General features: G+C 33.5%; 1 protein-coding gene across 1 annotated transcript; it reads right to left on the reverse strand.

Moving 5' to 3' along the window:
• Positions 1-18,664: 18,664 nt before the first annotated feature.
• Positions 18,665-23,343, reverse strand: LOC143608927 (GDSL esterase/lipase LTL1-like). The gene is made up of 5 exons (XM_077083824.1): positions 22,625-23,343; positions 22,403-22,530; positions 21,692-21,934; positions 19,123-19,375; positions 18,665-18,970 (listed from the first exon to the last, which is right to left on the reverse strand). The coding sequence occupies exons 1-5, from the start codon at positions 22,866-22,868 to the stop codon at positions 18,732-18,734; spliced, it is 1,107 nt and encodes a 368-aa protein (XP_076939939.1). The 5' UTR covers positions 22,869-23,343; the 3' UTR covers positions 18,665-18,731.
• Positions 23,344-27,327: the final 3,984 nt, after the last annotated feature.

Here is a 27,327-nt window from a genome sequence, read left to right on the forward strand (position 1 = left end):
AATTGGAATGTATATTGATTAAATCCTTGAAATTGGATTTTAAATTAATTTCGGGTAGAATTGGCCGTTGACCGGTTTAAATACCACATAATTGATCAATGTAACAGGTTAATAATGATGATTAACGATGTACGTTATGGTCTATGGCTGTTACCAGCTATTAATTATATTAAAATAGGCGTTTAATGATGAAAAAGAGGTCACCGGACTTGTTTGTGCCCTGCCAGAATTTCCAAGGTCGTCAGAAAAACGAATCAGGGAAGTAAAGGGGGAGGGGGGTGCTGGAATATAATATTAATAATTTAACTTAATTACACTTATGGTCCTAGTTTCCAATTTATATTAAAAAGATTTTAAACTAAATTTTCAACTTAGACCTTGAACTTTGAAATGTATATAAAAGTATTAATAAGTTATAATCTTGGATGTTTTTCATTTAAGTCCCAAAGTTTGCAAATCATTTGACATAAATCTCTAGAGTTTCGTTTATTGATCGAAAAAAATTAGCAAATGAACGAACGATGATCGTAAATCGTAAGGAATATAGTATGAATGATTAACAAGTAACAAAAATATATCGAAACGACCAAATGGATCGGTTTAACGAATTCAAATACGTAAGGCATGACGAATAAATACATGCAACAGAAATTAATTAATAATATTATAATATATATAAATAAAAACAAAAATTCGAAATGGGTTGGGTTTTTGGATTTGAAAAGTAATGAATGTTACATCTGAACAAACCTGAAACATAGAGATAACAAACTACAATTAAAACCAAGAACATAGCTGTTGGAATCAATCCAAACGGGTGTCTAGAACTCCGGTTATGAGATTTTCAGTAAATAAGCGAGCTGGTACCGACCAGAATCCGAACAACGAGTCGAAAGTCGGGTTTGGGTCAACACACTTAAAGTTTCGAGATAAAACTAAAAGTCTTCTGGACTGAAAGCTAGTTCCGACCATAAGTGATAGAAATCGATTGGTCAACTTTGTTGACCATTATGCCCTTAAATAGGTCAGAGTCCAATTGAATCATCAATTCCCCTCAATCTTAGAAATTGATTCAGGGTTACTGATCATTGAACAATAGATAACAACTTTAAAGAAGATAACTTATCTGGAAAGTGCTTAGATCGATGAGAAAACGGAGCCAAATATCGGGAAAACACCAAAGTCAAATTGAATACGAACAATCTTAAAGAAAATAATAAAGAACGAAGGGAAGAACGGTTTTTTTCTTGAAAGTGACGGCTGATGCAGAGTAAATTAGGGTTTAGAGAAGAGTTTTTCATGTTATAATGGCCTTGTGTATATAGGAATAGTAAAATATTGTTAATTTTAGTCAAAAACTTGTTTAAGCAACAATATCTTGTTTAATGAGCAACTTAACTGAAAATAAACACCAAAATTCATTCTTGAGGAAGGGGCTAATGTATATGGACATATACCAATTCTAAGAGGGTTTGCTTGGAGCTTAAACACGCAATTTGGTCCAAAATTAAGCGATTTAGCATTAAACACCAGTTAGGATTTAAAAAATAAACAATTTTCTAATCTGCTGCCCTGATCGCCCCACGCGGCCAGGTTGGTACCTCCACGTCGAGCCGCGGCGTGGTGGTGGTCTGATATTTTCCTTTATGAGAGTTTTGGTTCCTGATGTTCCGAAAATGCATTTTAGCCATTTTAAGAAATTTTGAGAGTTGCTAAGAACTATTTGGCATGATTTAAAATTATTAAACTATAAAATAAGTTAAACCAAATTAAATAAAAGTTTTTATTAACACAAAGTACCCTATTTATATTCCCGGTCCGAGTAAACGAATACGGTTATGAATATGAAAAATCTGAAGTGCTACACCCGCAACTATCGCCAACCACCACCACCATCGCCCACCAATAGGGGTGAGCAAATTAACCGTTATAACGGTTAACAGAACCATAACCGTCAAAACCAATCCAATTTTACTCGATAACCAACAAAACCGGTGGGTCGGTTTTGTGAGTTTTAAAAACTGCCATAATTGGGTCGATTTTGGTTAAATATAATTTCAAACCTGTCATAACCGAACCGCCCCATTTATATGACTGTTAATCGAGAAACAGGAGTTTAGAATTTGGAATTAGTGCAAGAGGGATATTCTTAACTCTTTGGGTTCATGCTTGATGCTTCCTAACATATAGTTATATAAATCTTAACTTATATCTTTATATCTATTGCTATTCAAAAAAAATTAAATAAAATAAAAAACTCTACACCTTTTTTGATTAGGTCAATATCTATAATATATACAAAAACGAAACCCCTAAAATCCTACGTGTCACGATGTGGTCGCACCCCCTCCCCCCCCCCCCCCTTTATAGAAGCCACCAGATTGCTTGATTTTTAAATAGAGGCCTTTCATTGATTTAACCCAAATTCATGGGTATGGGTCTTACCAAAACCAGATAGCTCTTAAACGGGTTATAACATCTCATTAAATTAAAAACTAATCTTAACAATTATTTGATATGAATCCTATAAAATAGGGATATACAAAAATTTAATATCCAATTTAAAATGAAAAAAATATTATTTATAATTAATAAACAATTTTATAGTAAAAAACATAAGCGGGTCATGGGTCACCAAATCCAGATAGCTTTTAAATGGGTTATAACTTATCATTTATTTATGAAACCCTTTCATCATCAAACCCTAAGGGGGTGTTTGGTAGAGGGAATTGAGGGGTGAGAAATGGAATTGGAAAGAATTCTCTTGTTTGTTTATGAAAGAAAGAGGTGAGAAATGGAAATAAACCATTTCCATTTCTCTGATTTTGTTTCTCTAAAAAAAGCGGAGAATTGGATTTCTAGGGTTTCATTTCTCAGCCTCACTCTCTCACGCCTCTCCCTGCTGTTCGATCTACAGCAGCAAACTCACGCCTCTCCCTGCTGTTCGATCGACTTGCAGCCTCTAATCACCCACAAATCATCTCCAATCTAAGAACCGAGTTCGTATTCGCGATCCTTGCTTCGATTCCAACGATCTTAGGTATGAAACTTTCATTTTTTCGACTTTCTTATGCTCGACCAGACCTAAACCTCGATCCAAACTCAGCTGCTGATGTCGATTGTTATCGTGGGATGTTTGTATGTTGTTGGTAATCGATTTAGATATGTTAGATTTCAATGGTTTATGTTTAATTCGACTCTTGATGAAATCTTTGATGTCTAGGTTGGGAATTGAACATTATATGGTATGAAATTGATGAGTTTGAATCATGAATTTTATGTTAGAATGATATTTAGATGCTAGGTTGAATGTTGGAACCGATAAATTGAATGTTTACATGAGTTGCTTGAATGCTGTTGCTGATGAAATCTGTAATGCTGTTTTGTTCAAATAATATTTTGATCATAACAGATGCAAATTGATCGTTTCTTGAGTCTAACATTAAGTTCAAAGAGTCTAGTTTCAAACCCCACTGGTTTCGTAATTTTTAGAGAAGTTTTGATTACCCAAACGTGAAAATTAAAACCGAAGGTCAAATCTGTTTTTGACTGATAGATTTTAGGTCCCCTTCTAAAGAGCATAACTCTCTTGTTTTTGAAGTTTTAGACATTCCTCTTTCTAATGAACATTTTAAGTGTCTAGAAAATTTCCCAATTGGCCTTGTATGCAAATCCTGAGTAGTCAATTTTTGAGAAATTTTGACATTTACAAACTCTGAACAGTAAGTTTTAGATACCTTTGATAATTAGCATTTTAGTTGAAAACCTTATGCATACTTTAAAAATTTGAGAAAAATATATAAACACCTAGAGATGTTGAAGTTTCTGTGAAAATATTTTCATAATTTATTTAAATTGTTTTGTTGATAAATAAATCTATATTTACAAACTCAAATCTGACCAAAAAACTCAGATTTCTACATATCAACAAATCATCACTTTTTACACCATTTTTATCTAGAAATTGACTTGTAACTCACATGGAAACCTTAGGGATCTTGTATAACATTGACTTGTAACTCACATGGAAACTTGGATGTTCAATTTCATCCAAAATAACATATATATTGATGTAAACATTGGCAATTAAACAACATTCAGCAAGTCAGTGAATAAAGTAGCCTGTAATCATTTTTCTTGCTTTCATGATCACTTTGTTGCTAATATTTGGATTATATTTTGGAGTTATTTGCTTTTCTTGAATTTTCTTATATTTTTATGTGTAGATGGCAAGATCACCTTCCAGACAAAGAATAGTTGCCATAGGTTCATTTTATGTCATTTATGTTACGATTCGTTGGTGGATGTTGTGTACTTATCATTTGCGTCGGTCGATTGAGTCAATGACTTTACGTACAAAATATTTAATGAGTTACCATAATAGGCGTGAAAACATGGTGAGGATGGTTTATGAAAGTGATGTTACGAGTGTTGTTAACATAAGAATGAATATACATGCATTTACAACACTTTGTGATATGCTAGAAACTAGAGGGGGACTAAAGAATAGTTTTGTATGTGAATTGGTTTTAACTATGGTTGATGTTTTTTGCTTAAAAACTATGTTTTGTATGTGAATTGGTTTGATCAATGCATATTTTGGTTGGAATTTATGCATCTTTTTATATGTTTTTTATTTTTTAATAAATATTTGTTATGAAAAAAATACTTGTGCTAATGATAAAATTGATATAATTATCTGTTTATTTCCTATGTACCAAACAAGAGAAATGATTCTTAGCTATATTTCTCTACTGAAATCTCTGTACTACCAAACAGAACAGTCAATTCTCATTTTCCAGACCAATTCCCTTTCTCTGTAATTCCATTTCTCTATTCCATTTCTCTACAATTCCATTCTCTGTACCAAACACCCCCTAAGTGTATTATTAACTTTCTTACAATAAAGAAAATTAAAATCCAAAAAATAAGTATTAAAAAACGAAAAATGTAAAACAACCATTCTCTCAAGCCATCAGATTGCTTTATTTGTAAATGAAAGTTTCTCACGCATTTGACCCGAATTCACGGGTAAATGTCTCACCAGACCCAGATAGCTCTTAAATGGGTTATAACATCTCATTATATTAAAAAGTAATCTCATAAAATATTTGATATGAAAATCCTATAAAATAGGGATATACTAAAAATTAATATCCTATTCTATTTAAAAAAAATATTATCTATAATTAAGAAATAACTTTATAATAAAGAAAATAAGCGGGTAATGGGTATCTCCAAACGCAGATAGCTTTTAAACTGGATTATAACATATCATTTATTTGTGAAACCATTTTATCATCAAACTTCAAGTATATTAATTATTAACTTTCTTACAATAAATAAAATTAAAATCCAAATATACATATATAATGTTAAAAGCAAATAACGTAAAACAACCCTCGTAATACGGGGGAATAAAATCTAGTTAGTAATATTGGCTGTTAGTGCTTTCCAAATTAATTCCAAAACTTCCATAGTCTTCGTTCTGAATCCTCGTTCGACATTGCATTTCATTGTTCAATATATCAATTAGATATATATTCCATAATTGAAGTTAAAAGAATATATATATATATATATATATATATATATATATATATATATATATATATATATATATATATATGTATGTATATATGTATAGGATCAGGATCATGTGAAAACCTTTTAGTAATTGAGAACTACAAGGACCATTTTGACCACAAAAAAAACCCAAAAATAAAACAAAATCATAAAAAATAAATAAATAAATAAAAAGTAAAAAAACCAAAGTTCTTATTTATCATCCCGGTTTCTAAAAAAACGTAAAAAAAATTCTCGGTTTAGCTAAATTATACATATGTGTATAATATGTACATATATGTACACAATTGTTTTTTTCCTATACAGTATGTATAATTTAAGGTAAATGATAACATACATATGTGTACATTACGTAACTAGAGATTAAATGAAAGTATACATAATGTGTATAGGTATAATACGAATTAAAAAGAAAAAAAATCGGTTTTTTTTATTATACATATACGTATAATATGTACACATATGCTTTTTTCCTATAGGTATATGTATAATTTAAGGTAAATGATAATGTACATATGTGTACATTACGTAACTAGAGATTAAATGAAAGTATACATATGTGTATAAGTATAATAGGAATTAAAAAGAAAAAAAAATTCGGGTTTTTTTAATGAAACCAGAATGAAATATAAGAATTTTGGTTTTTTTACTTTTTAAAAATTTTTGCTTTATAATTTTTTAAATATTTTTTTAGAGGTTTTTTTTAGTGGTTCAAAATGGTTCTCAAAGTTCTCAATTTGCCAAGGATTCTCTTATGATCCTTAACATATATATATATATTCTAATTTGCATTTCAGTTCAATGATTATTTAGTATTCACAATCATTTGTTGTTAGGCTGCAACCTTTTCAAATAGGCGACCCATTTAGTGCAACGAAACTGTTGAAGACAGTATGTTCGCTTGATATCACCATAGATTTCGTTGTTCATTGCTATTTTGTTCTTGATGTTCATTATGGATTATATATATTTTATTTGATGGTGTCATTTTTTTTCTTTTTAATATTTGGTACCAAAGTTTTTGGACCAATTATATTTTTCTTGGTCCCGGTTAACCGACCCTTAACAACTCACTACAACCCATAAAACCGATTAACTGAAACCGCCATAATGGGTCAATTATGGTTATTGATTTCGACTAACCGACATATCGGTTACGGTTATTGCTTTGGTGAAAAACCGCCCCATACCGACCCATGCACACCCCTATGGCTCCACCCACACGCCACCTGCCAACGCTAACCGCCATTACACAAGCGCATGCCACCGTCACCCACCACCGGTTTGACACCTCGCTCTTCCATGGTAACTCCGTCAACCCAACTACGTTATATTATACGTCACACATAACATTTACACGAGTCAGTAACAAGTCCCACACATGAGTCTGTCAATACGAGTTGATGCTTAATGTCGAATCAGATATGTTTAATAATTTGGATATAATTGTTATGTGCTAGATGATTATACGTGTTATACGATTTAGTACATTATGTTCGCTTAACATGTTACTAGTTATTAAATAATATATATGTGTGTATATATATATATTCTAATTTGCATTTCAGTTCAATGATTATTTAGTATTCACAATCATTTGTTGTTAGGCTGCTACCTTTCCAAATAGGCGACCCATTTAGTGCAACGAAACAGTTGAAGACAGTATGTTTGCTTGATATCACCATAGATTACGTTGTTCATTGCTATTTTGTTCTTGATGTTCATTATGGATTATATATTTTATTTGATGGTGTCGTTTTTTTTCTTTTTAATATCTTGTACCAAAGTTTTTGCCCAATTATATTTTTCTTGGTCACGGTTAACCAACCCTTAACAACTCACTACAACCCATAAAACCGATTAACTGAAACCGCCGTAATGGGTCGATTATGGTTATTGATTTCTATTAACCGACACATCGGTTACGGTTATTGGTTTGGCGAAAAACCGCCCCATGCACACTCCTATAGCTCCACCCACACGCCACCTGCCAACGCCAACCGCCATTACACAAGCCCATGCCACCGTCACCCACCACCGGTTTGACACCTCGCTCTTCCATGGTAACTCCATCAACCCAACTCCGTTATATTACACGTCACACATAACATTTACACGAGTTAGTAACAAGTCACACACATGAGTTTGTCAGTACGAGTTGATGCTTAATGTCGAATCGGATAAGTTTAATAATTTGGATATAATTGTTATGTGCTAGATAATTATACGTGATATGATTATACGATTTAGTACGTTATGTTCGCTTAACATGTTACAAGTTGTAAAATAAATAAAAAAATAAATAAATAAATATATATATATATATATATATATATTCTAATTTGAATTTCAGTTCAATGATTATTTAGTATTCACAATCATTTGTTGTTAGGCTGCTACCTTTTCAAATAGGCGACCCATTTAGTGCAACGAAATGGTTGAAGACAATATGTTCGCTTGATATCACCATAGATTTCGTTGTTCATTGCTATTTTGTTCTCGATGTTCATTTGGATTATATATTTTATTTGATGGTGTCATTTTTTTCTTTTTAATATTTGGTACCAAAGTTTTTGGCCCAATTGTATTTTTCTTGGTCATGGTTAACCGACCCTTAACAACTCACTACAACCCATAAAACCGATTAACTGAAACCGCCATAATGGGTCGATTATGGTTATTGATTTCTATTAACCGACACATCGGTTACGGTTATTGGTTTGGCGAAAAACCGCCCCAAACCGACCCATGCAGACCCCTATGGCTCCACCCACACGCCACCTGCCAACGCCATCCGCCATTACACAACCGCATGCCACCGTCACCCACCACCGGTTTGACACCTCGCTCTTCCATGGTAACTCCATCAACCCAACTCCGTTATATTACACGTCACACATAACATTTACACAAATCAGTAACAAGTCACACACATGAGTCTGTCAGTACGAGTTGATGCTTAATGTCGAATCAGATATGTTTAATAATTTGGATATAATTGTTATGTGCTAGATGATTATACGTGTTATACGATTTAGTACATTATGTTCGCTTAACATGTTACTAGTTATTAAATAATATATATATATATATATATATATATATATTACCTCAAGAATATGTTTATAATATTATCTATGTGAAATTACATGCTAAATAATTATGTGTTTAATTTATAGCTTGTTGTGTGAAATTTCAATTAATAACGCATAAATTGTATGTTTTCGGCTTTTATTAAATAGTTTTAACAAATATATCAACGAGTCCTTATTTTTATTAACTTGGGTTAGTAGTTTAGTCCTAACGATTTGTTATAACCCGGTTTGGTGTAAAAAAGGTTCGCTTTAAGCCGAAATTAATTTTAAAATGGTCATTCTTGTAAATTTGATTAATATTAATTTAACTAATAAAAATTCCCAGCCCTAATCCCACCAAAACCATCGACAAATTCTCAGCTGCTCCCCTCTCCCACAAACACCCAATTCAAACATCCAAGCCACCAATAAACCCTAATCACCTCCAATTCAATCTTAATTCTTGCAATTGGTGGTGTCTTTGATTGATTCTCATCATTCCTAACGTTAATTGGTAAGTCTTATGCATCAATTTCATGTTTTGATAAGTTATTGTGAAACCCTAGATGTATTGATAATTATGATGATTAATTGATGAATTATTAACTTAGAGATGTCGTAAACATGTTAGGTTGTAAGTTTTGATGATAACAGTTTGCTGACTGATTCGTACTCGTTTATTGTTTGGTCTGTAACTCGATGATACTTTATTGTTTTTGATCGATTCATGTTTCCATGATGCTATACTTTGAGTCTAGATTTCAGAAATGTATGATTTGTAATTTTTGGACCAGATTTGAATGGGTTTTATGATTTTACAAAAGCATAGGTCAAAGCTGATTCGGGGAGTTAAATTCTGGTCTGTCTTTCCGACACCATTACTCCCTAATGACAAATCCGAACTGGTTGTTTCCACTTCTGGAACTTAGTATTATGAGCTTAGAGACAATCCAATTGGCCTTGCATAATTTGGATAAATGAGTTCAGAGAACCATGAAAATACTTTTTGTTGCGCAATCTGCTAAATTGTTGGTACCTATCTGCAATGATTGAATTATTGTGAGCATTTTATACATGATAAAAACGTAATAAATTTTTTTTGAGAAACCTAATCCATAAATTTTATTGAATTTATCTTTGAGTTGCTAAAATCTGTCTTGTGAACTAATCAGTTTTACTTGCTAAAATCTGTCTCGTGAACTAAATTGATCATAAGTTAAGTTGTATGATGAATATTTGGTTTCTTTGCCATGATATAATGTGTGGATACATGTTAGGACTTTTTAGTACATTTGACATTACTTATTATCACCAACGAGTCGTCGGGTCAAGTTTGTGTTTGTGTATGAGTCCATACATAAGTTTTAGATCTTGTGTTGTTAAACACATTCTCATAGCTAAAACACTTGTACTATGTAACAGTTAACGAGTCAAGTTGTAACGCCCGTTAATTTACGGTTTAAAGATTTAAAGTTGTAGTATGTATAAATCTCGGGACTTAACCGACACTTCACGGAATCCTTCTCGTCATCCCGGTACGTTATAACCTTTAACCTTTCAACCAAAATGTTAATTCTTTATAATTGAAGGGACTAGATGTGAAAATTGTTTATAACATAAACAACCTAACCCTAACCCACTCTAAACCTGCGATCGGCAGCTTCCAAGACCCCTCCCCCCTGCGATTTTTCTTGTTCCAGCCAAGTTGTGAGCGTTAAACACCATATAAAGGTTAGTACTATGATTCCCCATGTCTTTTACACCTTAATTGATCATATTAAAGCGCTTATTGGTCGTTAAGGTTGAGTTTTGATGATAACAGTTTGCTGACAGATTCGTATACGTTTATTGTAGGGTCTGTAACGCGATGATAATCCATTGTTTTTGATCGATTCTTGATTCCATGATGTTCTACTTTGAGTCTAGTTTTCAAAAAGGTATAATATGTAATTTTTGGACGAGATTTGAATGGTTTTTATGAATTTATAAAATCGAGTGTCAAAGCTGATGCGGGATGACGGATTCTGGCCTGTCTTCCCGACGTCATAACCTTTTTTCGATAGGTCCAAATTGGTTGGTTCTACTTCTGCAAGTTAGTATTTTGAGTTAGGAACCAAACCCAATTGGAATGGTTTAATTTGGTTTGGTAATGAATTTTATAAAAATAAAACCATTTTGTTGCGCACTGAAATAGCTGCACGAACCTTGCTGTGTTGGAGGAATTTTTATAATTTTTGTGTCCAATAGAAAAATATAATAAAAATATTTTTATAAATCTAAGACATTTATTAAAGTCTGGTAAAAATTTAATAATTTATTTCAAAGGTTATCCTATGTAATTAAATGCATCTTCTCATGCTAAAATCTACCCGTTTTACTTGTTATTAATCGATAAGTTCGTTTTAGGCTTAACCGGTGGATTTGGTTAGTTGAAAGGTTTTAGGGGCTGAGGTAAAGTAATTGGGTATGGGTTGGGCCTTGGGCCATGTCACACCCCGACTAGCACAATGCGGAAGCGTAAAACGGGAATGTAACAGACACCTCTGGTATCAACACATTGTTTATAAAGAAACATTACAAACTAATTTACAATATATTACAACTCATTGTTCTATCATTGTTTTACAATCTAGGTAATACAAACAAAACTGGTTTGTTAACTAAACGTTCTTACTACTACACCCTTGCCTCTATTCACATAGCATCAACCGCACATCTTGGGCAAATAACAGATCACCAAATCATTCCAATTTAGGTACACATGAAAAACAGTTTAAAACGGGTCAACTACTAGAGTTGGTGAGTTTCACGAGTTTCAAGAAATCAATAATGAGTATTCACAAGTCAACACTTGTAATCATGAAATAAGTATGTATGTATGTAAATGATGTATGTGATGTAATTATGCTAAGCTACAGTGAAGCCTGGACTGTTCGTGCTGCGTGCCTCCATTTCCCACGCTCAATCAACCACTGTGGCCCCTTTCCGCCCACAACAAGCCCCGGTAGCTATGTCTAACACTACATAGCTGGTTCGTAAAAATATGGACATGTGCAAACGGGATAATGTCTCAGCAACCGTGATGGCCCCGCCTGGGTTTGTCAAACCAATAATACTATTCACAAGCCACCGGCTCGAAGTTAATCACTGTGATCGTGGGGACTTTCGTGTGTTAGCACTTAGATAATTCACATCATCACATGTTTCAGATAAGTATATAGATATAAGCAAACATGCTTTTCACCCCAAAAGTTCGTAAAACAGTTTAAAAGTGGGGTCATGAAACTCACGGTTTAGTAGATATTCAGTACTGTATCAGCTCGTGGTTTGATCGGTCTGCTATCAGTAGTTCCTATAATCAATATTATAATAATATTAATATTTTAATGTTATTATAATCTCAATACTAAACTGGGCTATATAACTAATCTGGGTGTAGCTGGAACGCCCAGAAAGTGGCAATAGGCTTAGGTTGTGATGTTGTTCAATGTCTAATACTTAAAACTGAACTTGGCTCAGATTCCCGTTTTCCCAGCTGGGCCAAGTTGTTCGTTTACGCGTTCAGAAAACAGTTATGGGGAAATAAGTTGGGTAAATGTATTGGTTAACAAAATGATTAAGTTATAAAGAAGGATCACCTATTAGGATCCCGGATTAGCCACGGGGCCCGTTTCCGTTTATTCAGTTTGATTTGAGAAGAAACGCGCACAATCCACCCGGATTGTCCAGGTTTCTCATAGAAACGCTCATTTTCACTTAATTAGTCCAAAAATATGATTTTTGATCACTCTTGGTGTTTTGATATTCCTGCAGGTTCGTTGGTCGCGAACTTGCTGGTTTTATAAAAACTGAATTTGTTTAATATTGAAATTAGCATAATTAATTAACCGTTAATCATTAAAATATGAAAATTTAGCCACATATTAATTAAAATATATAGATTTTTATAAAAATATTTCTGGAATTATTTACTGATTTATTAATTTATAAAATTCATTTTATCAGCTATATTTCGCCTGAAAATCGTCCGTTTACCCCAAACAATTTCCAAAAATTCTAAAAAAATTCCTGAATGCTCAAATCATGTCCCAAATCAACCTGTATCAATTCCAGAATATAAATAGCTCGTGCGATATTCTTTTCGGCCCAAATTCGGCTATAAAAATTCACACGAACGCAAATAAACAAAACACCTTTAAACTTCTCCAAATGATCCCAAAATTCATATGTGATCAAAATACATCAAATCTGAGTTCCCAGAAATTTTAATAATTTTTGAAGTATTTTAGCTATTTTTCCCAAATAAACGTCCCAATTCGGTAATAAATTCGCCAAATATTCTTGGATGGTCGAAAAATTACCAAATTTGAACAGGGACTCATTGACATGGTCCCTGATGTCCCTGGAAAATTTCAAGTCCTAAAAATATGTACATCACAACCTTAACCTAAATAGCCCGAAGCGAGTGTTTCGGTATTACCTTAGCGGGTTTGGCTCGTTTCCGACTTTTTAATCAAGTTTTCAGGTTCTTGTGCTTCTAACAAGCTAGGTACAAGTCCTATATCACAACCCAAGCAATTTTTCATCAACATAACAGCCCTTAACTTAGGGTTTCGGCTAGTGCACAAAAACAAACTTTTGAACCGTAAAAATGCCGTTTCAACCCTTTAATCCGTGTTTATGGCCAAAAAAACTATCAAAACAGGTTCCTTACCGTTTTTATGATCAAAACATGTTTATGGACCATTTTTAGGATTTTTACACGGTTAGGAATGATTTTTAGTAACCAAGACATGTTTTTATGTTATTAAACGAGTTTAAACAAGTATAAAAGCTACTTATTTGAGCTCCTTACCTTAGGGTTTGAAGGTTTTCTGGAAACTCAGGTTTAGAGCTGCTTGGACCTCAATTTTTATCAACTAAAATGAATAAACAAGCTTCCAAAATAAGTTTTATAAAAAGAATGGGGGTGGGGGTGGGCTGCGGCCGGGATTCCTTATGGGCCTCCTTTGGGCTGTTTTTGCCCAATATTCTGATTTCTCAAGCCCAAATATGAAAAGCCCGGTCCAAATTTAGTTCGGGTTCGGTTTTTGGCGCGAAAAATTTATCGGGTGCGTTAAACAGCGCGAAAACAAGTGTTTTTCGGCTAGTTTTGTGTAAAATTATAAAAACATACTATATGTTTGTAAAAATCAAAAATATTTTCACAGATCGCTTAAAACATTTCAAGTAAGTGTTTGGTAAGTCTTTTTCGGCTTAACGGACGATACAATGCTTGGTTTGTAACTATCTTTTGCGTTTAAATCTATAGCGGGTAGTTAAACGAGCATATTTCCGTTTAACTTGTTTGCTATCAAACTAAGACCATATTTCTAATATTTTAGCTTGTATAGATCGTATATCACTTATAGATACCCCCCCGAGAATTCTGGGTCATAACCCGACCCGTTCGGTTAATCGTTCGTTTGTTACGCAAAAGGCGTTTATTTGCTTAATCGGTAAATACATACTGAGGTGTACCTTGTTTTGGCTCAAATGTCACAGGCCAAGTGTTGGGCCTTGGGTTGGGCCAACGTGTTGGGCCTTGGGCCAAGTTGTTAGGCCTTGGGCCAAGTTGTTGGGCCTTGGGCAAGTGTTGGGCCTTAGGCCAAGTTGTTGGGCCTTGGGCCAAAGTATTGGGCCTTGGGCCAAAGTGTTGGGCTTGATCGGCCCATTAGGCAAGAGTGTTCTTACGGTCTAGTTTAGTAACGCGTTGTGAACTATTTACAGGCCCTTACTTGTGAGTGTGCACTTAGAGATTTCCTAGCTCGTTGCAGGTGTTCGATCGATTCCAGGTGAGTTCATGATGCCCTTTTTACTCTTTTACTTTTGGGCTAGCATGCACACCTAAGTGTTTTCTTACATGATGAAATGTTTTTAAACGAATTTATATAGGCTTGCTAGTATATGGTAGGCCTTGGGATGTTAAATATATATATATATATATATACATTATTGCTTGGCCTGTATTTGGCTATGTTGTAGTCGTTTCGACTACTGATGTTGTGTATGCCTACTTTGTGTTTGCATGCACTGATGTTACGTGTTTGGGTTGTACGTTTGCTCGACCCTGATGTTATTACTTGGATGATATATATGTAGGTATATAATTATAAGGATGTTTATATATATGTATATATATATATAAGGATGATTATTATTATTGATGTTATTTATTAAAACTTGAACTCACTCAGCTCAAAGCTGCCTTTGTGTGCATGTTAGTGCGAGTTTCAGGTTAGGAGGAGGATGCCTTATCGCTTGGACGTGCATGAAGCTACGTGGACGGTGAAGGGCATACGTGGATGGAAGATTTTATTATTGAACATTTTATTTTAAAAAGTTTTTATAAAATATAACTAAATTGGTTTTGGGCAATATTCCCGGGATTTTGGGAACTTATTTTATTATTTATGTTTTCCGCTGAATTATACTTTGAATTGGTTATTTTAATGAAAAGAATTGTTTTTAAGTTTAATTATTTTTACGAGTGTTTTGAATGATTACCAACTATGGGGTTCCCGGGGTTCGGAGCCTTACACAAGTGCATTCATTTGGTTTGAGAAAAGTCTATTACACGCGACACCATGTGAGTTTATGCTTTTTCCAACTTGTTTTCTGAATTGAAAACAACAAAACTATTTTCGTATACTTGTTTTCTTGATTGAAAGCAACAAAGCATTTTCCTTGTTTTCTGGATTGAAAACACAAAACGTTTGCCTATATTTGTTTTATGGATTGAAAACTCAGACATACTTACATACTGGTTTTCTGTAGAAAAACGTAGCGGCTTATTTTGGATTTTTTAGTTTTTTTATATATCACAAGTGTATACTAGATGCCCTCATATCTCTTAAAGTCCTTATATACCTTGAACCGTTAGGATGGGATCGCGGGGAAATTTAAGTAGTGCTACTGGGTTTGAGAAACCCCACCTGCTATAACTTGACTGGAGGTCGGACGGGTGTAAATTGTCCTAACATACATCGCCAGTGTTTTGTGATAGACCTGGTAAGAAGGCATACAGACAGTCAGCTTCGGTTCAAACGTGTAGTAGCTTGTAAATGGATTAGCTACCCTGGTATATTTGAAAAATGCTAAATCTACATAAACTACTTATGCTACGTATACTATCTATACTATATATACTACTTTTACTACAACTTATGAACTCACCAACCTCGTGTTGACCCGTGAGTATTTATACTTTCCCAGGTTGCTAGATGTGCTAAGGAGCAGATTGCATTACATGTGTCTGGAGTCACACTTGTCGCATGAACTTTTGTTTCAACTGTTTACATATGATGGGTTGTGCATGTTCAAACATAAGGTTTATTGTTTATCTAAACACTTTAACGCTTTCGTAAGACTTTTAAGTTGTTTGGTTTGGATTTGTTCTCATGTTTGAATGAGACTTAAATAATGTTGTGAGTACTTTAATTTGGTTGCTTGGTATAACGAATGAGCTAGATCCTATTATGTTACATGCCTCATGGTAAAACTCCGTTAGGCGAAATTTGAGGGTGTGACAACCGTGACCACCACCACTTTCATCGTCATCAGCTATCGCCAACCACCATCCACCATCGGCACTTGCGCACCACTACCATAACCACAACCCACCATCGCCACTACTCCTTATCAATTTTGTTTTATTCTTTCGCCTTTTTATGCATACTAAACAACACAAAGTAACGTTTCATTTCATTCCCACATGGTAACCGAACAAGACAATGGAATGGTATTGATCCATTCCTATTCCTTTTTTCATGCCATGACCTCTTTCATTCCATTCCCTTCTCAGTTCCATTACGTTATACTAAACACACCCTAGGATTTTTGGAGGGAAAAATAGGGTAGGAAAGAATATGTGTTTGACACATCATCACCACCATTATTTTTTTGTTAGTAGAGTAGGATAGGAAATGATAGGACGGACGTGGATAATTTAATTATGAAATATATATTATATGAGGTTTGAAAAATTTAATCCAAAATAAATGAATAAAGTATAAAACTTTAAACACATAGACCTTGTTTATGGTAGACCGGGACTAAATGATCATAGCAAGAGCTTGTTATTCGTCACGTTACTGTCACGTAATATATTTTAATATTAACATCAGCCTTCTCTAATCTCTACACAACAAAACGTCAAGAGCTTTTCGAAAAATCCAAGTAATTCTAGAAAACTTCTTTTGGGTTAGTGTCAAAATAGGGTATATATAGTTGATAAAATTTAGTTTTTCATGGGGTGCAGCCGACCCTCATTGAATATGGGTAGTTCCACCAATGTCATCAGAGCTGGCTTTAAGAATCCTCGGAACGTTTTAGGCTTGGAACAATTAATAAAAATGCAGGACAAGTGATAGATTTTCGTGTGGTCTTTAGATTTGGTTTAATAGTTTAAATAATTATTCTCTTTTGTGAAACAATCTTTAAAGAGAGAAAAAAAGAATAAGACACATAAAAAAATACATTATGTTGTTTTCATTAATAGTTTGAACAATTATTATTGGTTGTTGTGGGACAATCTTTTAAAGAGAGAAAAGAAAAATAAGACAATAAAAAAATATAATATGTTGTTTTCCAAGATTTGAACTTGTGATCTTTGCATTTTCTTATAATAAACGGAACTATGGAAGCCATGATGTGCACCAACTAGATGTATAAACTAAATATATTACTTTAAGCATAAATAATTAAAAAAATAAGGATTTAGGCCCTTCGGAAGGCCGGCCCAGAGCCGTAGCCCCCTGGTCTGGGCCTGCCTGCCATAATCAAACGCTTGAATAGACGCTAAGGCTTTACTAATCGCTAATCACGTATTTACCCATTAACCCTTTTTTAAATAATCTACAAAATTCATTATAGTCAAATTAACCCGAAACCTTAAATGCTGCATGCTAAGTTCAAAATCTTTAACTTCCTCTTAATTTACTGCTTCCGGTGGGGCAGAGGTTACATGTCTGCTATTCCTTGCTTTCATGTGTCACAGGACTGCAGAAACATAACATCATTGAATTCAAATCCTGCAAACACCACTTCTCATCATACATGTCAGGTTCAATTCCTTATAAATTAATGAGAGTTCATGTGTATTTTGTAGCCTAGAGACTTTTCACATTATTATATCTTTTCTATTTTGTCTTATATGTATACTCTTGTGTTAGGCAAATTGAAAAAACAAATTATTAATCATCTGAAAATCAACTTCATCCATTTAACTAATATTTACTCATTTATTCAAATACTATTTGTAACCCAAACCCAAAACTGTAATCAGAACTTGAAGAAGATAATGATCTACTGTATTTAGAAAAGAATAACAAAATTATATAAATGTCAAATAAATGTATTTAATATCATGATTTTTATAGAGCATATATAGTTAAATGGATTATGCCACATTATTATTACTCACAGTAACACACTTTTTGTACACAAATAATAATAACCTCATTTATTTAATCATTGCTATAACTTACACCGTACTACATTACTCTGTCTTTTTTTATTTTTTGATTTATTATTTTTTTCTATCATTTTTAGATTATCATGCTTGCTGTTGCTGATCATAAAAGTATTATGTATTATCATAACTACTTCAATTCAAAAATATCTCCATATATTAAAGGCTCCCACCTAAAACAACATGTGATTGACAGAGACATAATTTCAGACATAACTAACATTAAAAATATTATCTATATATTTTACTCATCTTATCACCGATTCATATGAATCATATTAAATTTGTGAAGAAAACTAAAAAAATGGAGTCTTGGATTGTGAATGCATGCTAGCTTGCATACATGCTGTTTCTTTATTTGACTTTACTAAACATACAAACATTTGACGGTGCTACAGATGCAGCTACATTTTTACCCAAAATATTAAAGTTTACAATCTATAAGTTATAACATTACTACTTGAAATCAATCCAAAAAATAAGACATACACAGACAATATATCATTCCAAATAGGTGCACGTACGGTGCAGATACTTTAGCCTATAAATGGTGTACGCAATCACACGTTAGAAGCAGCATCCAACGCCATAATGGTGCTAAGATTCATGGGTGACATGTAGTCGGTTGAGCCGGTTAGAATTTGTCTCACGATGATCCTGTTAGCTTTCTCTGACGGATGGAAAGCGTCCCAAAACGCGTATAAATCTCTATCCGGACACAAATTTGATAACCGCGTGCATAGCCCAATTCCGTTATATGGCCCTTGTCCACAACATGCTACCTTTGATGTAACAAACCCTGCTCACCAAAATAAACATTTATATTTATCACCATTGTAACTTATAATCACAATCTCTCGGTTTCATATCCTTCCTACTTTCTTTAGATTAGAATAAACTTCTTTTTTCTTATATACAAAATTTATAATATTAATTAAAATGGAGCTTTACCATATCTTCCAGGATCAGAAATGAAGTCAATGTTGGATTGTCTAATATTGGCACCAATAAACACATTGCTCCCAATCTCACTGTTGAGACTATCAAGCATTGATTGGAGTTGAGGGTTGAACAAACTTGCTGCTCTTTGCAACTCAGGATCACAGTTGCCGTCGCGGCTGCGTTGGGCTAGTTCTGAAGGCACACACCCTAATGGCCCGGTACCCGTGACCAAAATACGTCGTAATCCCAATTCATAAAGCCTCTGCAAATATTATTTAAGAACACGTTCAATCAACTAAATTTTGGTGAACTTTTAAACATATATATCAAAAGGACCGGTATTAAGTGAGTGCATTGAAGGATTCATTTGATTCTTATGAAATGCATTAATACTGACATGATTGTAGCACATGGTATAGGTGCATGCTACTTTCTTTAGCAATTAAATATGATAATGACATGAAACTACTTTAGCTTCCCTCAATAGATGATATTTAGGCTCTTACATGGACCATCTAGACAGGATAAGCTAAAAAGGGAAAACAAGGTAGAAAGAGGCCCCCCATAATACTGACATAACTTGAGCTACGAGTAGAGTTATAAAGGGATTGTAAGTATCAGGGCCGGCCCTACAAGGTTAGCAAGTAAAGTTAGGGCTTTAGGCCTCGCTTTTGAAGTAAAAATGTAAATCATATATATCATGTACATTAGTATTAGTTTAATATCTTAAACATGTATCTTTGTGTAGTATAGTGGTAAGGTAACTGTCTAGGAACCTGAATATCCACGTTCGAACCATAGGAGCTCATTGTGTTTTTCCTTTTCCCTATGGACAGGCCTATAGGTAGGGCTGTAAACTAGCCGAACAAACATGAACAAGGCCTTGTTCATGTTCGTTCGTTAAGAAAATAATGTGTTTACGAATAGTTCACGAACACTTACCGAACGAGATTTTATGTTCGTGTTCGTTCATTAAGAAAATTAATGTGTTCACGAACGGTTCACAAACACAAACGAACACAAATAAAATTGGAAAAGCCTAGGAGAATGAGACTGATGTAATCATCAATGTGAATATTGAAAGCCTGTAAACAAATCGAATGAACACGAAAAATGGCATGTTCGTGTTCGTTCATTTAATTTAAAAGAACATAGACACTTAATTGAGCAAATATTTATGTTCACGTTCATTTATTTAAAAAGGGACATTTGTGTTCGTTTGTTTAAAATCTAAACGAACATAACTGAACAAAGATAAACGAACATACATGAACACAAACAAACATAAACGAACTTAAATGAAGACACCTTAATGAACATAAATTGACAAATATAAAACCTTTAAGCAGATGACCTATCTAGATAATATTTAATTATTTTTTATTAATACATAAACGAACATAAATGAACAGACATAAATGAACATAAATAAGCGAACATAAACGAACGTTGAACGAACGGAACATGTTTTCATGTTCGTTCGTTACAAGTTTTTTGTTCAAGTTCGTTCGTTTATTAAATAAACGAACATAAAGGAACATTCCGCCAAATGGTTCACGAATGTTCACTAAACATTCAGTTCGTTTGCAGGCCTACCTGTTGGCCAAAAAAGGATGTCTAATTTTATTACTCCTCAACTACCTATCTAGCTTTTAATACTGAACTAGGTATAGCCATCAATTATTTTGTGTCCTCATGACATATTTATGCTGTTGTTTATATAATTATATAATGTGTATATTTTATCCACCATTTGTATTGTAAAGGGATATTTTATTTTGTTACTTACATAAACGCGCACTAAGATATTTTGGTATCAAATTATCGAACATAACTTAAACTAGAATCTTTATTAGCAAATTACATATATTTGTAGGTGGGCTTGAGAAGATCGGTTTGGATTGTGTTGTATAGCTAATAGATCAAACTTTGTTAATGGGTCTATTGAATAATTTCAAAACTGTTTATTAAACAAAGACAACGTAAAAGGCCTCTAATTTTTCTCCACTTTAGGCCACCAAAATGGTTGGGCCGTCACTATTAAGTATTGGACAGAAAAGTCTCGACAAGCTGCATCATGCTCTAGTTTATTTTATTCTTTTATTTTTTATTCTAAAACGTGCAAGTCTCTAATTTTCTTAATATATCCGTTATTTATATCCTTAATACTAGACATCTATAATTCCAAAAATTTAGCAATACCTATCAAATTAAGAAATCCTTATGAAAGAGACCTTAATACAAATGTTTCAATCATTTAGTATATATCACTTATTCTTGGAGAATTTTGTCTCTTTATATTATGTGTTTCCCTTCTCTATCAATAGATTTATGGCAAATTTAGCATCATATCATGCAAGAATGCATCATAATCTAGCTAAAATACTCAAAACTGACCTAAAAACCAGACCATAACATTTAATTCAAGAAATCATAATAAAGCTAGTCATAAAAATGCATGGACCGCAATCAAGGAACCATGCATAACATGCCAATAAGGTACCAATCTTTTTTTAAAACTTTTTTCTTCCAGGTTAAAATAAATGAATTATGAGCTAAAAGAATTGTATTTACTTACCGTTAACACTTTACGGTATTCTGAGATCAAGTAGACAACATAATCAGGCAGAGAAAACTGTCTAGATCTTGCTGAGAATGGAACTAAGTAGTAATTGTTAACAAAATCATTGCCTCCCAATGTGATGAGTGTCAAAGCTTGATTTACAAGGCTTTGAGTTTGCTCAGGGCCAATTATATCACTCACCCTTTGTTGATACTGTTCAAAGTATTGCATTTGCAGAGTGATCCTTATTATGTTAACCTGCACAACAAAAATCATTTAAGAAGTTTTCTTGAGTATACAGAAAAATACATTTTTAATGTAGGTTGCATTCACCGGCAGATCCAGCCTTACTGGACAGGTCTGGATTTTTTAGTGTAATTAATTGTTATGGCACGGAGACTTGGGAATCAGAAGCATTAGAAGGGTGCACACAAAGAAACTGGAAATTAATTTTCATTTTTGCAACCCTACATGTTTCTAAATTTGTATTTTGTTTGAAGGTCGTTCTCATTTGTCTTTTGTCTTTTGCTTTAGTTGAATACTTTCTTATTTGTTAATTATTTTTCTATTGGAGCTCAAAATTATTTTTTCAAGGAAAGCCTTATTATGACTCGATTCATTTAGTAAAAGTTCCTGCATTCGCCGGTGGGTTGTAGCATGAAAAGACTTTAATTAAGTAAAAGTATACATGAAAACTGTTTCTTTCAGAAGGAAGAGAGAACTTACAAACTGAACTCCTGTGTCATTAAGTATGCCAACACCAGCAGAAGCAAAATTGGCACCAACAAGTAACCTTTCACCTGTAAGAAATGGACTCAAGTATGGCAATGTTGATTCTTCACCAATGGCTTGGCCTGATAATTAATTAATCAATTTTTATTAAAAATTTATCTGTAAAACTAATGATAATTTGTAAATTATAGAGCTAATAAAAACATAAAACTCAACTGATAAGGTCTGGAATGTTAAATCCGTTGGAGAACCGGCCTGTAGGGCGATGAGTGGGATAATCAATCCCATAAGGAGGCATATCGGCCCGTGCAGACGTAGCCAAGTAGTTATTGTTTCCATTATCAACTAACGAGTCACCAAACACAAAGAAAGCTCTAGCCTCAGCTTCAAGAGCAACATTACCGAAAACTACTAACATTAGACACAATAGTATGGCAAGTGAGGATTTTGAGCTAGCCATTATTGTATGTGATTAACTATAAGTGGCAATGAATATAAAAAACACACAGAAATGTTTGTTTTGGGGTGTTTTCTGAAAAACAAGGAAGGGAGTGAAGTCTATATATATGCATTTTGGGAATTGATGATGGCATACAATGTAGTCAGTGTAGAGCCAATCCCAACTAACAAAGTTGCAGTTGTTCTGATGTATTTAATTGGACAGTTAGTTGCCAGCCACTCTTACACAAACACAGACACTGGTTGAGTCAGCCCCCACAATCTTCAAATCTGGATTCTAGATTGTGTTACCAAGATGTTTTTTTACTTTCTAGAACAGCATAAAAAACAAAGTCAGTTTTGTTTTATTCTTCTCTAGAGAAATAAGGCTGCAGGCTAATTTATGTGAAATTATTAGACAGAAAAACATGCATCTGTACCTTTAGTATTGGAAAAGTAAACCCCACGGAATGCCACATTGGCCACACTACTAGAAAACTGAGTGAGTGAGTATATATCACATTGTTATCAGTAATTTCGGACAAATAAACGAAGGAAATAAAAGATAAAAACTTAAATATATAATTATCCATTGGTAAAATTTTACGCATGTCTTGTTTCATCGAGAGAGTATCATGGACGAGGCCTGCTTTCACCGACGTACTTCTGACGGACACATTAGTCGACAAAATAGTGCTGCCGGTGACTATGACGGAGAGCATAAGCACAAAAGATAAATGAAAGAAATTCTCAAAGAGATTGATTGAAATTGGAATGCAAAAGTACAACACGAGGTACCGTTTTATAGGAAGCCTAAATTTGACAGGTTTGACAAATTAAACAAATTTACAATCAACCTAATAGTTCTTGAAATGGAAATGATAAATAGATGTGTAGATTATTCTAACCAACAATTCACCAGTTTTATGCCAGCAAGAAAAGCATTGAAAATTGATCAAATAGGAGAAAAAAATTGAGTGATGAAAGTAGAGCCTTAAATAAAAGAATTTAGGCACAGGTGGGTCAAATCGTTCGTCGAGACCTTTTCGCCCGCTGGTTATGGGCACGTAACTCCACTCCTAGTTAAGGGTGTTAACTGTTAAGTATATAAATCAACACGAAAAACTCAAATTTCAATTCCAAATTCTAATTCAGATGCGAATGTGGATTTTGAATATTCGATTGGAATTTGAGTCAGGTAATCAAATACGAATTTGTGGTTTTTGATTTGACTCTTTTCAAGGCTTGAATTCTAACCGGGCATTATTTATATTATTAAATTATAATGCATATGCTAAGGACAAGAAGTTATTTTACATAAATTTGATAGTTTAAGTTATTACAAGGATTAATACATAAGGTACATATAACCCATTATATTCCCAAATCCCCAAATTTAGGAAATGAAATGATTATAAAATGGCCTATTTCTTGAGTTCTTTTTTCTTTTTATCAAAATAGGAATAATGGAAAAAGTATTTAATAAAATAATAAATTTTAAAGCTGTTTACCAGAATAAGTATCTTTTAAAAGCCCTCTCTTTCTCACTCATATCTTATTTGGATAAAACCAATTTCTATATAAAAAGTTCTTTAATATTTTAAAATTGGTTTGAAACAACCCTAGTAGTAAATAAATAAAAGAAAGAGATGTAGGGAGAAAGACATGTTTCATTAACCAGGTGTGTATTACAATGAATAGGATGTATGTATATAGGATAGAAAATTTTGGGGAGGAAACCAATCTATTAAGTATTGATAGCTATAATATTGATATATTTATAACACTCCCACTTGGTTATCAACTTAATATGCCTGGAGATGTTGTCTCATTTAAAACCTTGCTAGGAAAACCTAGTGGGACAAAAGCATAGCTAAGAGAAAAATAGTACAAGGCATGTTGTCTCCCCATGATTTATATATCCCTTAAAATGATAAATATCGATCTTCTGTAAAAGTTTCCCAAGACTTTTGTAGTCAATCATTTGTGTCTTTATCCCTTGGCATGGGAATCCTTAAGTTGAACAATGTTGTATGATCTTCACGTGAATACATCTATTGCTTCATCTTGTAAATATATCAATTGTATCCATAATCCTATTGTGTTTCTCTGCATCAACAAGGCTAACCAAACTTGTTTGAATATGTTAGTCAAATATAAGCCCATATCTTTCATACTTGAAATATGTGTATTAACCCATTCCGATGTCTCCTAGTTGGACACATGTTGATAAATATAAATAAAAGATATAGAAATCACATATAGTTAGTAATAACTATTAATGTGCATATGCATTTAATTATGGTGCTTCTGAACCAATAATGTTTAATTAATTATTTGTTAGGAAATGCTTTAGAGTGTATTGTTGGACATCCTTTAACACACTAAGAGGGTGAAATTTATTCATGGTAAAATGTCTCATCGGCTTCTAGATACATTTTGATGAATTGATTAACATATGAGTATATATACACCCGAATTGCGGGTCGAGTAATACTCATACCATGTTAAGGTCTTTCAAAAATTCTCCCTCTAAAAGATCATTAGTTTCTGTAACATCCGTGTTTTTAAGAATATCATAATAAGAGAAGTTCTTATTTATTTATTGTGTGTCGTGCTTTTATTTCGGATAAATAATCATGGGACGGAGTGTTAAGCTTAGATTCATTATATGGACTTGAGAATGCTTACATGCCTAAGGTTCATGAGCTTGGTAGTATTTAAGCTCCTACTCTCCCTAAAGACTCCAAGCATCCTCATTCATCCATCTTCAACATCCAAACACATACTCTCTCTATACACACACAAACATACCCTCCCTTTCCTTCCATATTTCATCCAAGGTCTAAAGTGTAGCAAGTTAATACTTACCTAAGAAACAAGAAAACCCGTCTACATATGCAAGTAGTTCAATCCAAAACCAAGCCAAATCTTAAAAGGTATGTTGTAGATTAAAAATTAGGTTTTCGTGTTAGATGGTGTAAGATTCAAAGATTTAGATGGATCGGGTCTTGCTAAACAATAAAAGTGTGAACTTTAAAGTAAGAAAGTTACTTGGGTTTAGTTGGTTTGAACAAGTATTGTTCAGGTCGTATCGAGCAAGGAAATGGAGTTGTTATAACCTGAAACTTGTCCAAACGATAAATCGGGCATAACATGACGCAAGAAGTGGCAAAATAGGACCCAAATCTAGCCGAGCCATAACCAAACAAGCCGAATGGAACATTCGACTCGAATGGACCACTCGAAATGAAAGGGAGATTCATCTCGAATGGAGATTCGTCTCGATGGGAGATTCGACTCAAATGGGAGATTCGCATCGTATGGGAGATTCGACTCGAATGGCAGATTCGACTCTATTGGCAGATCGACTCGAATGGGAGATTCGACTCGAATGGACTATTCGACTCGAATGGTTTGAGTCGGGCGTTTTCAAGCCAGAAACCCCCCTGTTCATTAAGTAACCTGACTCGTTAAGTTACCGTTATCCTATAAATGATCAATTTCTTAACTTATGCGTTCAGTTCGTTAACCGATAAAGTTCGGCTTCGTTAAAGTTATAAGATTGGATCGTCAAATAAAGAATAATATGAGATATTTAGAATTAAGAATTAATACGTGTAATTATTAAACTGTTAGCCAAGCTCAATTGAAGAAGAGCATTACTATTAGTTCCGAGCGGAACCGACTACAGGCGAGTTTCTAGCCCCAATTCTCTGTTATGTTTTCGGGGCTGTGTGCATACTTTTATGTGTTTAGTTAATACACTTACCTTAAGTGGTAAGTGTAAGACATATGAATGTTATAATTGATGCTTGTTTGTTATTGAAAGAGTTAAGAGTACGTATGAAGATGTATACGAGTATATATATATATATATATATATATATATATATATATATATATATATATATATATATATATATATATATATATATATATGTATGTATGTATGGCATGAATGGTTGTATGGCAAGAATGTATAATTTGTATGGTTGTATGATTGAATGGTTAATGAGGGTTGCAGACCCTAATAATATATGCGAAGAGCAAAGGGTTGCATGCCCTAATAATGCCTGTGAAGAGTAAAGGGTTGCAGACCCTAATAGTGTCTGCGAAGGGTAAAGAGTTGCAGACCCTAATAATATCTGCGAAGAGTAAAGGGTTGCAAATCCTAATAATATATGCGAAGAATAACGGGTTGCAGACCCTAATAATATCTACGAAGAGTGTAGGGTTGCAGACCTTAATAATATATGCGAAGAATAAAGGGTTGCAGACCCAAATAATATCTGCGAAGGTTATAGGGTGAAAGGCTCTTTAAAACATAGAACGATCATGTATGTACTAATTAATGAAAGTAAGATAAAGTATGAAAGTAAGAATGTATGTAAGTATGTTTAAAAGAAAGGTAAACAGGTTAAGTATGTATTACGTATCTTCGGATATGTATATGTAAGAATGTTAGTGTAATGTATGTT

This window comes from Bidens hawaiensis, unplaced genomic scaffold (genome assembly GCF_021521415.1).
Source record: "Bidens hawaiensis isolate Kalapana, Puna unplaced genomic scaffold, B.hawaiensis_p1.1 tig00419456_1, whole genome shotgun sequence".
NCBI classification, from domain to species: Eukaryota; Viridiplantae; Streptophyta; class Magnoliopsida; order Asterales; family Asteraceae; genus Bidens; species Bidens hawaiensis.

What these genes read in the sequence shown, in the direction of transcription:
- LOC143608927 (XM_077083824.1), bottom strand. Translation starts at nt 22,868, where the DNA reads ATGGCTAGCTCAAAATCCTCACTTGCCATACTATTGTGTCTAATGTTA. An exon ending in TAACATTCCAGACCTTATCA is followed by an intron (nt 22,531 to 22,624) that starts GTTGAGTTTTAT and finishes ATTAATTATCAG; the next exon opens with GCCAAGCCATTGGTGAAGAA. An exon ending in AATACCGTAAAGTGTTAACG is followed by an intron (nt 19,376 to 21,691) that starts GTAAGTAAATAC and finishes TAATATTTGCAG; the next exon opens with AGGCTTTATGAATTGGGATT.